The sequence below is a fragment of the Tenrec ecaudatus genome, chromosome 4 (genome assembly GCF_050624435.1).
Source record: "Tenrec ecaudatus isolate mTenEca1 chromosome 4, mTenEca1.hap1, whole genome shotgun sequence".
Taxonomy (NCBI): Eukaryota; Metazoa; Chordata; class Mammalia; order Afrosoricida; family Tenrecidae; genus Tenrec; species Tenrec ecaudatus.
In genome coordinates this window covers 26,488,205-26,501,746 of record NC_134533.1, presented here as the reverse complement: position 1 = coordinate 26,501,746, position 13,542 = coordinate 26,488,205, and the positions used below count along the sequence as shown (strand labels likewise).

The 13,542-nt window shown below is 49.5% G+C and overlaps 1 protein-coding gene across 2 annotated transcripts in view; it reads left to right on the top strand.

Moving 5' to 3' along the window:
- EXT2 (exostosin glycosyltransferase 2) overlaps positions 1-13,542 on the top strand; it is a 142,224-nt gene that overhangs the window by 83,094 nt on the left and 45,588 nt on the right. For both annotated transcript variants that reach the window (XM_075545851.1, XM_075545850.1), the window contains exon 9: positions 8,599-8,788. In XM_075545851.1, coding sequence (XP_075401966.1) covers positions 8,599-8,788 — 190 coding nt within the window. The remainder of the gene's footprint in view (positions 1-8,598; positions 8,789-13,542) is intronic.

Below are 13,542 nucleotides of genomic sequence, written 5' to 3'. Positions count from 1 at the left end.
AGGGGAAGGAGTCGTATCCGGACTCGACGGAGACATCTGAGGGCTGAAACGTGTTGCCCGGGTCACATGGCAGGAGCATGGAAATCCCTGGGTGGAAATTGAGCCTTTGTGACTCCAAAACTGACTGCAGCCAGGCGACCTGACTTTGAGGTGCCTGGCACTAGCCTCCTACACCAGGAACCTGGCTGGCATCGTCATCCATTGGGGCCCGTAGCTTATGCGTTACCTCCTGTTGGTAGAAATACCCGTGTTTTCTGGGAGACTGTTGGTTCTGGTGGTTCTCCTTTACCGGCTTCCACTTAAAATATCACTGCAGTCACATCCCTGTCCGCTCTGCTCGCTGCCTTTGCTGCTCCGCCCCTGTCCAAAGGCTACGTGGGATGCATGTGGGGAGTGTGGAAAAACACCACCAGCCAGTGCTGCCGCCGCTTCCCGCCCCGCCATTCCTTCCTCTCCTTTCCCCTCTCGAAACATCCTGTTCCCAAAGGGACTTGCATCTGGGATGAGACCCGATCGACTGTCTAGCCAGGGACTCTGCTTCCATCTCCCTGGCAGTCCCTGGAAAGGAGAGTTGTGGCACTTTCTGGAGGCGCCCAGCGTCAATGCTGAGATTTGTTTCCCGAAACGAAGCTTTGCATCTCCCTTTGGTGTAGTCCGGACATTCCCATGTGCTGGCATGCCCCCTTCTCCCAAGGAACAGACCTCATTTTGTTGGCGCTGTAATCATTTTTCCTTCTGTGCGTGTATCCACCCTCTTAGAATTCATGACCACTGTGTGTCAGCGTTATATATTTACTGTGCTTTCCTTCCACATACCTTCCGAAAGCAAAGTGCTGGGGGTCGGTTTTTGCCAGCTAGCCTTGATTTCGCTCCCAAGGATAAAGGACAGGCAACATTTTTGTCTTGGAGGATCTAGAAGGAGTGGATTCTCATTCTTCCCACTGTTTCCCACAGTCCACTTTCCAAGTCCGGAAAACGGTGATGCAGACCCTTGGCCTGGGTCTGAATATGGCTGGAGGACCCAGGCACAGGCCATGCACCACTGTCTGCCACACAGGAACCTGATCACCTGGGGCTCCCGCCCAGTTCCGTCACTTAGAAGTTATAAGACCTTCAGTATTGTTCTATCTGAAATCTATAGTTTCCTATCTGTAGAATGGAACGAATAACTGTATCTGGGGATTGTGGTGAGACTGGAGTGAGATAATATATGTAAAAACAACAACAACACTGAGCGCAGTCCCTTGCCCTTAGGAAGTACACCGACTAAGTGTCCTTAGTAAGTGACTCTTGGCCATTTTAATATCATGCCTTAAATTGTTTTACACAGCTCTTTCAGTGGTCTTGTTTCCTTTCCATTTAAAGTAGTATGTTTCAAGTGGGCATTGAAGAGCCGGTGGGAAGTGGTGGTAACAGGTAGAACATGAACCTTGGAGGTCAGTTGTGACCTGAGCATTGATCTACTTCTTGTCTTGCCTCCTTTAAAGTCAGAAGAGTTGAGGGATCAAACTTGGGGCAGAAAACTCAAAGGGGTGCTTAGAAGTGTAGTCAGATATTGCTGTTTTAGTTGCTCTGTGCAGTCAACTCTGCAGGGAGCCTGTGGACACCAGAGTGGAACACTGCCCGGCCCTTGGTCTTCACTGCTGCTGAGCCTGCTGTTCAACCACTGTAGCAATTCTCAGCATTGAAGATCATCTTCTTCTTCTTCTTTCGCTGAACCTCTGCTTTGCCAAGCTTGGCGTCCTCCTCCAGGGACTGGCCCCTCCTGCGAGCATGTTTCTAGGGAGCACCCTGACTGTAATGATCCTAAGACAGATTTGTTTGCTCTTCCCCCAGTCTGTGATCTAGTCCGTGTACTCCAACACCACCACACGTAGTTCAGATGCCCCGACTCTTCAGAGGCCAGCTTTCACATGCGCACGAGGCCCTGGAGAAGGTGATGGCTGGAGCAGGCTCCATTTAGCCCTCCCCTTTCTTATCCTTTGCTGTTCAACTCTTACACGAAGTCTTCTGCACCATATTTACCCGATGCAATGTGCTGTTCGTGGCTGATGCAATTTGCTGTTCAGGTTCTTGACCACTGCTTCCGTGGATCTTTAGTGTGGAGTCAAATAGTGAGTCCTGGGAGTCGGCTCCTGGCAAGACGGCCAACCAACTAGGCAGCCGCGTTAGAACACATCGGTACAACAAATAACAAGAGACCAAATGAAAGGGAGGGTAATCCTGGAAACCCTAAGCTTCAGAGGAAAGGATTGAGAAGTGGATGAATACTGACTAGAAGAAGCTGAGCAGAGGTGACGAGAGAGGAGGCAGATGGGTGAATTGACAACTAGCCTGATGCAGCACAGCCATCTCGAACTTTCGCAAGCAGCGTTCCACCCAGACAGTGGCCTGACACACACCAGAATCTGGCATGAAGAAAGATAGGAGACACCAGTTATGCCCACACAGCCCAGCCTCAGCTGTACCTCCTACAGCCACACCTGCAAGGTAAGGGCCACTACCCACTCCTGGTCCACCTGATCCTAGATCACGAGCCACAAACACCAGCCCAGCCTGCCCTCAAACTGTGCTGCACCAACAGCAAACATTGCACACACAGTCACAATCTTGGTCATTCCCGCCAGGAGGCAGGTGGTGGATGGCTAGGATATGACCATTGTAAAATCATCACAATAAAAAACGTAAGCAAAAACACCACAGTGTTTCAGAGACAACAGAAAATTACAGTTCACATCCTCCCCCCCCCCCAAAAAAAAAGAGAGAGACTCAGACAAGTGACCACCATGCAAAGCTGGCAGACTTTTCCAGGAAGCGAGGCACAGGAAGTAGCCGAAAGGCCTCCAGTACCACAGATCATGGATAGCTGCAGCCTCCGCTCTGTTTACCACCGTGCTGCTGATGGGTCCAGTTGAAGGGCTTTATTTTCTCTGCATTGAGCTGTAGTCCATTCTGAAGGTGCAGTCTGCCTTCTTTATCTGCAGTCTCCGCTCTGTTTACCACCGTGGTGCTGATGGGTCCAGTTGAAGGGTTTTATTTTCTCTGCATTGAGCTGTAGTCCGTTCTGAAGGTGCAGTCTGCCTTCTTTATCTGCTGTCTCCGCTCTGTTTATCACCGTGGTGCTGATGGGTCCAGTTGAAGGGCTTTATTTTCTCTGCATTGAGCTGTAGTCCGTTCTGAAGGTGCAGTCTGCCTTCTTTATCTGCAGTCTCCGCTCTGTTTATCACGGTGGTGCTGATGGGTCCAGTTGAAGGGTTTTATTTTCTCTGCATTGAGCTGTAGTCCGTTCTGAAGGTGCAGTCTGCCTTCTTTATCTGCAGTCTCCGCTCTGTTTATCACCATGGTGCTGATGGGTCCAGTTGAAGGGCTTTATTTTCTCTGCATTGAGCTGTAGTCCATTCTGAAGGTGCAGTCTGCCTTCTTTATCTGCAGTCTCCGCTCTGTTTATCACCGTGGTGCTGATGGGTCCAGTTGAAGGGCTTTATTTTCTCTGCATTGAGCTGTAGTCCATTCTGAAGGTGCAGTCTGCCTTCTTTATCTGCAGTCTCCGCTCTGTTTATCACCGTGGTGCTGATGGGTCCAGTTGAAGGGCTTTATTTTCTCTGCATTGAGCTGTAGTCCGTTCTGAAGGTGCAGTCTGCCTTCTTTATCTGCAGTCTCCGCTCTGTTTATCACCGTGGTGCTGATGGGTCCAGTTGAAGGGCTTTATTTTCTCTGCATTGAGCTGTAGTCCGTTCTGAAGGTGCAGTCTGCCTTCTTTATCTGCAGTCTCCGCTCTGTTTATCACCGTGGTGCTGATGGGTCCAGTTGAAGGGCTTTATTTTCTCTGCATTGAGCTGTAGTCCGTTCTGAAGGTGCAGTCTGCCTTCTTTATCTGCAGTCTCCGCTCTGTTTATCACCGTGGTGCTGATGGGTCCAGTTGAAGGGCTTTATTTTCTCTGCATTGAGCTGTAGTCCGTTCTGAAGGTGCAGTCTGCCTTCTTTATCAGGAAGTGCTTCTGGTCCTCTTCACTTTCGGCAAGCAAGGTTGCGTCCTTGGCATATTTCCAGTTGATAAATGAGTCGTTCTCCAGTCCCGATGCCGTGCTCTTCAGGTAGTTCAGCTTCTTGGACTGTTACCCAGCATGCAGATTGAACGAGGATGGTGAAAGGCTGACACACACCCTCCTAATTTCAAACCACGAAGTGTCTCCTTATTCTTGGTCTATGTACAGGTGCAATAGGAGCACAATGAAGTGTTCTGGAATTCTCATTCTTTGAGACGTTGTCCATAATAGCTCACACAAATAAATGTTTTTGCATAGTCAACAAAACGCAGGTAAACACCTTTCCCGTATTCTCTGCTTTCACCAAAGATCTGTCTGACATCAGCAATGATACACCTCATTTCACGACATCTGAATCTAGCTTGGATTTCCAGTAGTTCCCTGTGGATGCACTGCTGCAACCGTTTTTGAATTATCTCCAGCAAAAGATGCTAGGGTACAAATACTCGGATCCAGGTACCTTCCTAAGGTGACAACTTAATGTCAAAAGGTGATGCCATGCAAACAAGAGGTCAACATTGAGAAGACGACCTTTCCTATGGTGTCTCTTGGTTATAAAATCAAATTGTGGCATGTTGTAGACCTTTTGGCTTTAATATCCTGATTACGTTAGGACTCCAGGATTCCCATTCCGTCTCCATGAGTTCCCGTCCCATGTGTATTCCATGTGCTGGTGTACATTTCCTATCGCACATTGTTACATCTGGCAAGCAGCTGTTGTCATCTACGTGGTGACGGATGTCCGTCAGTGATCTGCATGAGGCTCAGGCTCATCTGGGACCTTGGGAATCCGAGGGCATGAAAGACTGGAAGGACATGGAAGGGTGGACAGACATTTCATACTCAGTCACTTTTTAAAAAGCGTCTTCTCTCTTTTTTGGTCCAAGTAATACATGTGATTAACTTAGTACTACAATCCTTTCTCTAGTCACCCACTCTGAGTTCTACTCTCCAGGGGAAACCAATTCAGCGCTCTCACTGATTATGCTTATATTTACATCTCTTTAAGAAAATGTATAACTTGTTGCTGAGAATGTACAAAACAAAACAAAAACCACCCATTCAAGTTTCTACATGCACAATTCAGGGACATTGGTGACAGTCATGAGTCGTGCCAGGGAAACGCCGTCATGAATTCGATGGCTCTCTTGTAGCCATAGTCTTTGTTACTCCTAACAAGCAGCCTTTGTTTTCCTGACTTGCTGGAGAAGAAGGTGAGGGAAGATGCTAGCGGGATTGCAGGACTCAGCTGGGAGTGATTGTTCACAGGGTTAAGGGTGCCCTCCTGCTGGGTATAAAAGGAACCATCTCAGAAGCAGGAAAGAGAGAAGAGCCAGGAGTGGAACAGATGCTTTGGACACGCAAATCCTTGCCCATTGAACTTTCTTGATCCAGGAGACAACCAGGACACCCGAGAAGCAGCGGAGGAACCGCAGCAGCAGAACCCGGAGCCCTGGAGCGAGAGGGAAAGTGGTGAACTTCCCAGACCACAGGGCACCTACAGCTGAGTGCTTTTGGACAGGAGGTTGGCTTGTGGATTGGAGTGTGTTTGAGGCGCTTAACTGAGGAAGCTGGGTTTGTTGACCACGGAGGTAGAATTGAGTGCCTTTGACGTAAGGCTTATAGGACAGTGGAGTGGCATGCCCTTTGAGCATTTGTTAGCAACCCCCATAGAGCTTTCTAGCCTTGCCCACGCAGGGCAGAGACCAGGCCAAGAGGCTGAGGGCCAGAGAGAGGTGTGCCTGCTGGCATGGCAGAGAAGAAACAAGTGTATCATGAGCATTTCTTATTTGAATTGTAGCCCGTTAACTTCCCTAATAAGCCCCGTGATCGTGAGTGAGCACTGTTTGTGAGTTGTGTGCGGCCACTGCAATGAATTGTCAAACCCAAGTGAGAAGTAGCGGGTCAGAATGAGTGAAGAAGGTTGGAGGGTGGGGACATCTGCCCAAAGGCAGCCAGCCTCTGGAGCTGAAGATTTGGCCCTCAGCAACCATTCTCCACCTAAATAAAATCACTTAAAAGTCACTGCCCCCTAAGATTCCTATCTACATTTTCAAGTGGCTGTTGTCATTTGATCCCTTACAGACCTTGAAAGAGCATCATAATGCTCAAGGCAAGAAAGAATTCTGGATATCTGATATATAAATTGAATGGTACCAAATGTGAACTATTATATCTGGCTTAGTTCACCTGGTGGCACTGTAAGATAAGCATTGGGCTGCTAACGGCAAGGTTGGCGGTTCAAATCCACCAGCCACTCTATAGGAGACAGCTGCGGTGTCTGCATCCATAAAGATGTACATTGCTAAATACCCTGCATAGGGTCACTATGAGTCCAAATCAACTTCATGGCAGTGTGTTTGGTTTTGAGATTCCACTTAGCAGATTATTTCCCAGCTGTTGCTTTGAGGACTAAGGCCCACCTGACCCAAACCATGGTATTTTTAATCGCCCCATATGCACACGAAAGTCAGGCATTGAATGAGGAAGATTGAAGAACAATCAATGAATTTGAATTATGGTGCTGGAGAAGAATATTGAAAGTACCAGGACTGCCAAAAGAACCAACCCATCTGTCTTGGAAGAAGTACAGCCAGAATGCTCCTTCCAGGCAAGAATGACGAGACTTCATCTCACGAACTTTGGACATGTCAGGAGAGAGCAGCCCCCGGAGGAGGGCATCCTGCTTGGTGAAGTAGTGGGGCACTGCAAAGGAAGATGACCTTTGACGTGGACACAGTGGCGCATCAGTGTGCTCAAAGATCAGAACGATTGGCGATGGCACCCGACCAGGTGGTACTTTGTTCTCTTGTACATAGGCTACTATTAACCGGAACCTCCGCCGTGACTCTAACTTCTATGCTGGATAGCTTTGTGAGGAACTACATTGTTACTTTTAAAACTCTATGTATGGATTGTGATAAGAGTTGTATGAGCCCCCAATAAAATGAGTTTTTTTAAAAAAGAAGTAAAAATAAAGACCTATGGGGTAAATTACAAGGTAGGTACACTAAAGTCACTTGCCTGGACTGGCATATTGTGAGAATTCCCCTTTATTGCCAATGTTCAGGAATGATATGCCTCATGGTGTCAACTTCTCTCTCTCTCATTGTTTTAAGTTCATTGTGATCAAGCCCTTTCACCTGTGAACCCCGTGTCGCTCAGTTTGTTCTGAGAACTTTTCTTGGATAGTTTTCTTCCATATTCTGTGCTTGCTTTTTTTAGAAGGACCAGGTAGGTAGACAGTGGATCTTCTTGGATTCCCTCATTTTTTCTATCCTGTTTTCATGTGTTTTTTTGTTTCTCACCCTGGAATATTTCATCATTTTTATCCTCCACTCCTAACCCCTTAAAAAAAAAACAAACCTTTCAGCTATCTTGTTTCAATATCCATACATGCTTTTTTCTCCCTGCTCTTATTGTTTTAAATAAAAAATAACAATTCGGGTTGCATAGATGAAGAACCTGATCACGCTGAGGATATCATTTGTTTTCTTGTTCTTCCGTGCATTCTGTTGTGTGTCTGTTTCCTCTTTGTTTGTTTGTTCATTTGGTTTCTATCGTCCACGCAGAAGATGCTGTTGAGATGTTTGTGACCTAGGATCTCCTGTTCATGGTTAGCAGGGGGCTCCAGAAGAACCGATGGGAAGGCCTTGGTGTGGAGCACAGCTCGGTGCCCTGGGGGCTTCCCTCTCCAGCGATGGGCAGCAGGCTGGCAACATTTGGGGAACAGGAGGGCTCATCCCTCAGAGTCTAGATTTTAATCAGTATTTTCCTCTCAGCTCTGCCAGTGTTTCCATGTCGGGACCGTCCGTCTTTTCCGAGTCAGGCTCTCTCTGCCAGCGTGAGGGACCAGGAGGGGTCGCCTGGCTGCGGAGCCCAAGGGTGGTGTGGGGGTGGGGGGTAGAGGGAGGGGCTGTGGATGTGTACCTCTAACCGCTCCTCCTGTCCCCGATCCTGCCTCTCCTCTTACCACATGATGCACTGCCAGGCTTTTGTGGAGTTCAGCAGTTTGCACTGTGGGCTTCTTTTGAACCCCACCCCCACCCCCAGCCCCCTGGGCCCCGTAGCTGCTTCGCTTTCAGCTCCCTTCTCATTTGTTGTCACGTCTCTAGCCCCTGGCAGCCTTTCCGAGCGAAGTGAGCATTGCTCAGCAACGGGCGCGGCTTCTCCCATTTCCCCGTCTGCCTCATCCACTTACAACGTTTTCTGTTTATTCATGGTCATTGGCATGGGTTTCAGGAGACAGTGGAGACGCATGCATGTGTTTAGCCTGCCATGTTTAAACATTAAAAAAATTGTTTTAAATTGAAGAAAATCCACATTTCTTTTTCAAGGGTATCAAAGCCAACCCTGTAATTATAGGGCATCCGTACCGTATCACTCTGCAGAGGGCTGGACTTGAAGAACTTGCGTGCCTCTCGGGCTGGGAATGGTATAAGCCACGTCCTCTGTGAGTAAGGGCTTCTTCCTGATGTCGAGAACGGTGCCCGCCTCACGCCTCACTATTTCTAGATCCTTCTCTCACCTGAAGCCCTTTGCTTCCTTGCAGAAATGGAACAGCGTAAGCAACCCGCTCTTCCTTCCGCTGATCCCCCCGCAGTCGCAAGGCTTCACTGCCATCGTCCTCACCTATGACCGCGTGGAGAGCCTCTTCCGGGTCATCACCGAAGTATCCAAGGTGCCCAGTCTCTCCAAGCTGCTCGTTGTCTGGAATAATCAGAATAAGAACCCTCCGGAAGGTAAGTTCATGCGTTGTGGAGACGGGTGATCAGGCCGAGCTGTCGGGGGCTTTGGGAGTAGCTCTCTCTCTCTCAGCTCGATTCATTCGAGGGGGGATCAAACTGTTCACATCCTGTGCTTCAGATGGATTGTCCTGTATTTCCACCAAACTGTCCTTGGAGGCCCCAATTCCCTCACTCATTTCATTCCTGCTCTACGGTGGTCCATGTAGTTCCAAACCCCTGGCATGCTCCTTAGCCACTAGTGTTTGGGGGCTGTGGAATTGCAGGATCAAAGGCCACCCCCCACCCCCCTCATCACAGCTGCTCTGTTTACATGAAAACTCAGTTTTAAAGACATTGGTTTTCTCCCCCCTTATCTCTGCTGTGATACTGTGCTCACCTTCAAAGGCAGGGCTGGCCTCACCTCTGACTGGGAAAGTCAGCTAAGCGTCCTCTGTCCCCTCTCAGGGCCTCCAGTCCTGTCCTGAAAGAGACCCGTCCTGAAAGGGGCGCTCAGCACACTCCCCCCGGTGCACCCTCACTCGCTCCGCCCCTGTCATCTGCTGACGGGCAGCTCGGGTGGAGGACTAGTTGATTAATTGGATTTGTTTTTAATTCGGGGCACCTAAGAGTATGTTCCACCTGCATTTAGCTTCTCTTTCGGCCTGTCTATTCCTGATCCTAATCCCAGGGACTTCAAAGCTTCTGCCATTTATAGCCTATTAAAGCCAGGAAGTCTCTGATGGATTAGAGCGAGGAATGGGTTTGAAGTCTGTAATGTGCCCTACTGTCACTGATAAGGTCTGCTTTCCTGCCTGACAGTAGGATCGGCTACTTTTTTATGGCTGCTCCCTTTTAATTGGCCACATTGAACCCGACCGACTACCAGGAGACCGCCCCTAGTCTGCGAGGTGAGCAGGAGACCTTATTTGTGGTGGTGTTAAGTAAATCGGAATCTGCCTCAGGAGAATCCTTTCGCTCTTGCTGCAATGTTTAGATTTGTTCTCCTTAGTGAAGTTTTTGTTCTCTGAGTAACTCGTGTACTTTCTTTTTCCAATTCCGGAGCCACAGTTGGAGTAAACAACTAGTTGTGGTAAAAGAAGCCTTCTCGATTATTCCCTAAAGTTTAAAAGGATGAAGCCACGTTTTATTTTCCTCCCAACACTGTAAGAATGCCAGTGTTTCCTGGTGTTGAGATTTGTTTGTTTGTTTTAAGATTACAGTAGGTATTGAAAGTAATCTATTTGCTGTCCAGAATAGGTTTTAAATTATACATTTCATAAAAGTGCTTTGAGGACAGCCGCACCCACAGATTTCCATGATACTTACTGGCCCGGTCTTCTCTCTCCTTTTTCTCCAATAGCCTCTTTGAAATGTGGTTCCAGGTAGAATCGATCCGAGTATTCTGTCCAGTGGTCTTTGGGTAAGATCTCTTGCCTGCAGGTCAGGTCCAGGGCGCTCAGAGTGAAGCACGCGGTCCTTAGGAAGGTTCTCGGGAAGTCACCTTCTGGCTTCTTGTATTTCATCGTTCTTGCGGATTGTGTCATCTCGCATTGGCCTGAGCATATTGACCCACAGCAGGGCTCTCCCGTTTGCAAATGCCATCCAGCCACCAGCCTGAGGCTGCAATGGTGGGCCTGCCGGCTGTTTTGGCGGTGGGGGGGGGGGGAGGGGGTGGTTGGTTCTGTTTGTTTAGTTCTGAGTAGAGCAGGAGAAGAGGAAGCTGAAGGGTGGAGAACCTGGCAGGAAGGCAGGACAGTGCACTGTGTGGAGGGGACTGGGTTTAGCCTTTGACAGTTGACTTGGCGTCCTCTCCTTTCCCCAGAGGACCCCTCGGGGGCAGCTCTACTCTGTACCCTGCCCTGTAAATCTGCCCTGGGTGGAAACGACTGGGGGCGGTGAGTTTGGGTTTTGGACGTGGGTGTTTTATGAAGGTAGTGGTGCAGCTCTGAGGCGTTTTTGCCGCCTTCACAGCACAGCATGGGTGTGTGCATTCTGAGACCACTGGCCTTCAGAGTGAGAGTCAGGAGCCAGCACTGACCTTGCAGGCAGACGTAGTGCCAAACACAAGAGAAACCGTCTTTGTAACCTTGCTTAGCCACTTGGAGCTAAAGGTGAATGGTTTATTGTGAATTTGAGTCACTTCATTTGGTCAAGGATCGTTACAAACTGCGAGGAAGGTTCTAGAAGTCTCTGTGTTCCTGCTCAGCTCCGTCCGCCCCGACATCAGCCGACTGAAAGGCAGTAAGTAGCACAAGCCTGTTTACCACAGAGCTGGGTGTTGTTTACCTTTTGGGGGAGGACCCGATGAAAAGGTAGTAGTCATTTTGTGACCACGAGTTCAGTTTGTTTTTGGAAGATTTTTGGCTCTAGAGGAGAAAGCAAGCCCCTGACCGATGACGCTCTAATTCTGACACGTTTAGAGACTGGCCCAGCCCCACCCCCCCTTCTCCCATGGTGTGTAGGCCAGGCCACGGGCTCTGGCCACGTGGCTGTTGGGGGAGAACACAGACCGGGGCATCTTCTGTGGGTGTTCGTACAGTTGGGAAGTGGCGGCTGTCAGCTCCAGGCCTCCTGCCAGCAGATGCATCTGATTTTTCACGTACAACGTTCGTAACCTATATTAAAAAGAAGCCAGTCCAAAGCTTTGATATACTAGAGGCGAAAGTGATGTTTTTCACTTCTCTGCATTTACTAAAAGAAATATTGTGGTTAGCATGTGTGCTGCTGGGAACATTAGTAGAGGCAGCAGTAGCCACCTCCCTCCCCTTCCCTGGCCTACCCCGCACCCCACCTTTTTCTTTTCCCTCTCCAACCCAACCAAATACTTCTTTCGTTGGGTTGCATGTTAAGTCTTAATTGCTGGGTTTGAAGTTAAGTAAATGCTTAGACTAGGCACCAGACAGTTCCAGTGAGCTCTCGCTCTCATCACATGGGTTGTGTGTTCTGTCGGAAGAAAAAGCAGGTCACCGCTTCTCTCCCCTTTCCCCAACTCAGTTCCCGAACCTGGTGGATGGAGAGGTTGTTTGGCTTGGATGCTGGCCTCAGTGCTGGGGGAAAGCTGTTACATGCATTGCAGATAGGCTTGAGCCAGCCTTCTGTTGTAACTGCTTTGAGCTTTGAATTCCAGTTGCTCTCAGGAGCGTCATTTCAGGTGGTGATTTTCACACCCCTTCATTGACTCTGAGCTGAAGGTGCCAGGAGAGCCCGCCCAAAGGAGGCGGCAGAGATGTAGAGGCAGCCGCTGCCTCCTTTCTCAACTGTCTTTTGGGACTGCGGGGAATCCTGGGGGCCAGACGTGCAGCAGGCATCGTGGGCACTTCTGCAGTGGGCCTGGGGTTTGTGCCGAGATAATTTGGTGTTTGTTTTGTGGGTTCTTGGTAAGGTTTTGCGACAGGGAGCAGGCAGGCGGGCTTGGGTCAGCAGCAGTCAGCTTGCCCAGTCTGTGGTCCTCCTGCCGATCTGGAGAAGAGTTTCTCTTTGCTTGCGTCTCTCTTGGCATCCTCTGTGGAGAAGACAGTTCATCCATTCGCTGTATTTATTTATCTTTAAGAACCTTGACACAAGGAGTTCCTTCCCCTTTGAGCTGGACTGGGGTGCCTAGGGTGGAGCTGTCTGCGCACCTGGCTCGGCTGTTGATTTTCATGAAGTCAACATGTTCTTGTCCCTCGGTGCCGTCAGGTGGCTTCCAGCTCCTAGCACACTGTGTGCAGTACCATCCTCTCGCTTGTTCCAGGGTTGTGGCTACTGTGTCGATCGATCTTGTTCAATGCCTCCCTCGCTTTTGCTGCCCCTCCACTCTGCCAAGCATGGTGCCCCTCGCCCGGGACCGGTCTCTCTTGACCACATGGCCAAAGGATGTGAGAAGTCTCGCGGCCCTTGCGTCTCAGGAGCATTCTGACTGTACTTCTTCCGCGACAGATGTGTTTATTCTTGTGACGGTCCGTGGTACTTTCCGCTTCCCTCGCCAACACCATAGTTCAATGGTATCAATTCCCCCGTCTTCTTTACTCAGTCTCCAGCTTCCACATGCGTGTGCGGCCGTGGAAAATATCATGGCTTCGGTCACCCATACCTTAGTCCTCCCAGTGACGTCTTTGCTTTCCCGACTTTAAATACGCCTTGCGCGGCAGCTCTACTCAGCACATTGTGACCTTGGAGCTCTGGACTGCTGCTTCCGGGAGCACCGATGGTGGAGCCAAAGACTATGAAACCCCCGACAGCTCCAGTCTTTCCTCTGATGATCATGATGCTATTGGTCCGGTTATGAGGATTTTGGTCTTCTTCACATTGAGTTGGAATCCATGCTCCTTGATCAGCAAGTGCTTCAAGGCCTCCCCACTTTCAGCAAGCAAGGCTGTGTCCTCTGCATGTTGAAATTTGTTAACAAGCCTTCCTCCAATCCTGATGCTAAGTTCTTCTTCACACACTCCAGCTTCTCTGATGATTGGCTCAGCGTACCGATTGAGTACGTGGGGTGACAGGGTGCAGCCCCGACGCACACCTTTCCAGAGTTTAATCCATGCAGTATTCCCTCGTTCTGTTCCCACAACTGCCTCGTGATCCATGCACGGGTCCAATAAGCACAGTTCAATGTTCTGGAATTCACATTCTTCTCAAGGCTGTCCAGAGCGTGTTGCCGTCCACACTTTGCCTCATCACCGAGATGCGAGGAAACGTCTCTTTGGTCGTCTGTTTTCAGCCGAGATCCACCTGCTGTCAGCAGTGACCCCCCTTGTTCCGTGGCCTCTTCTGAGCTTCTTGGCAGCTCC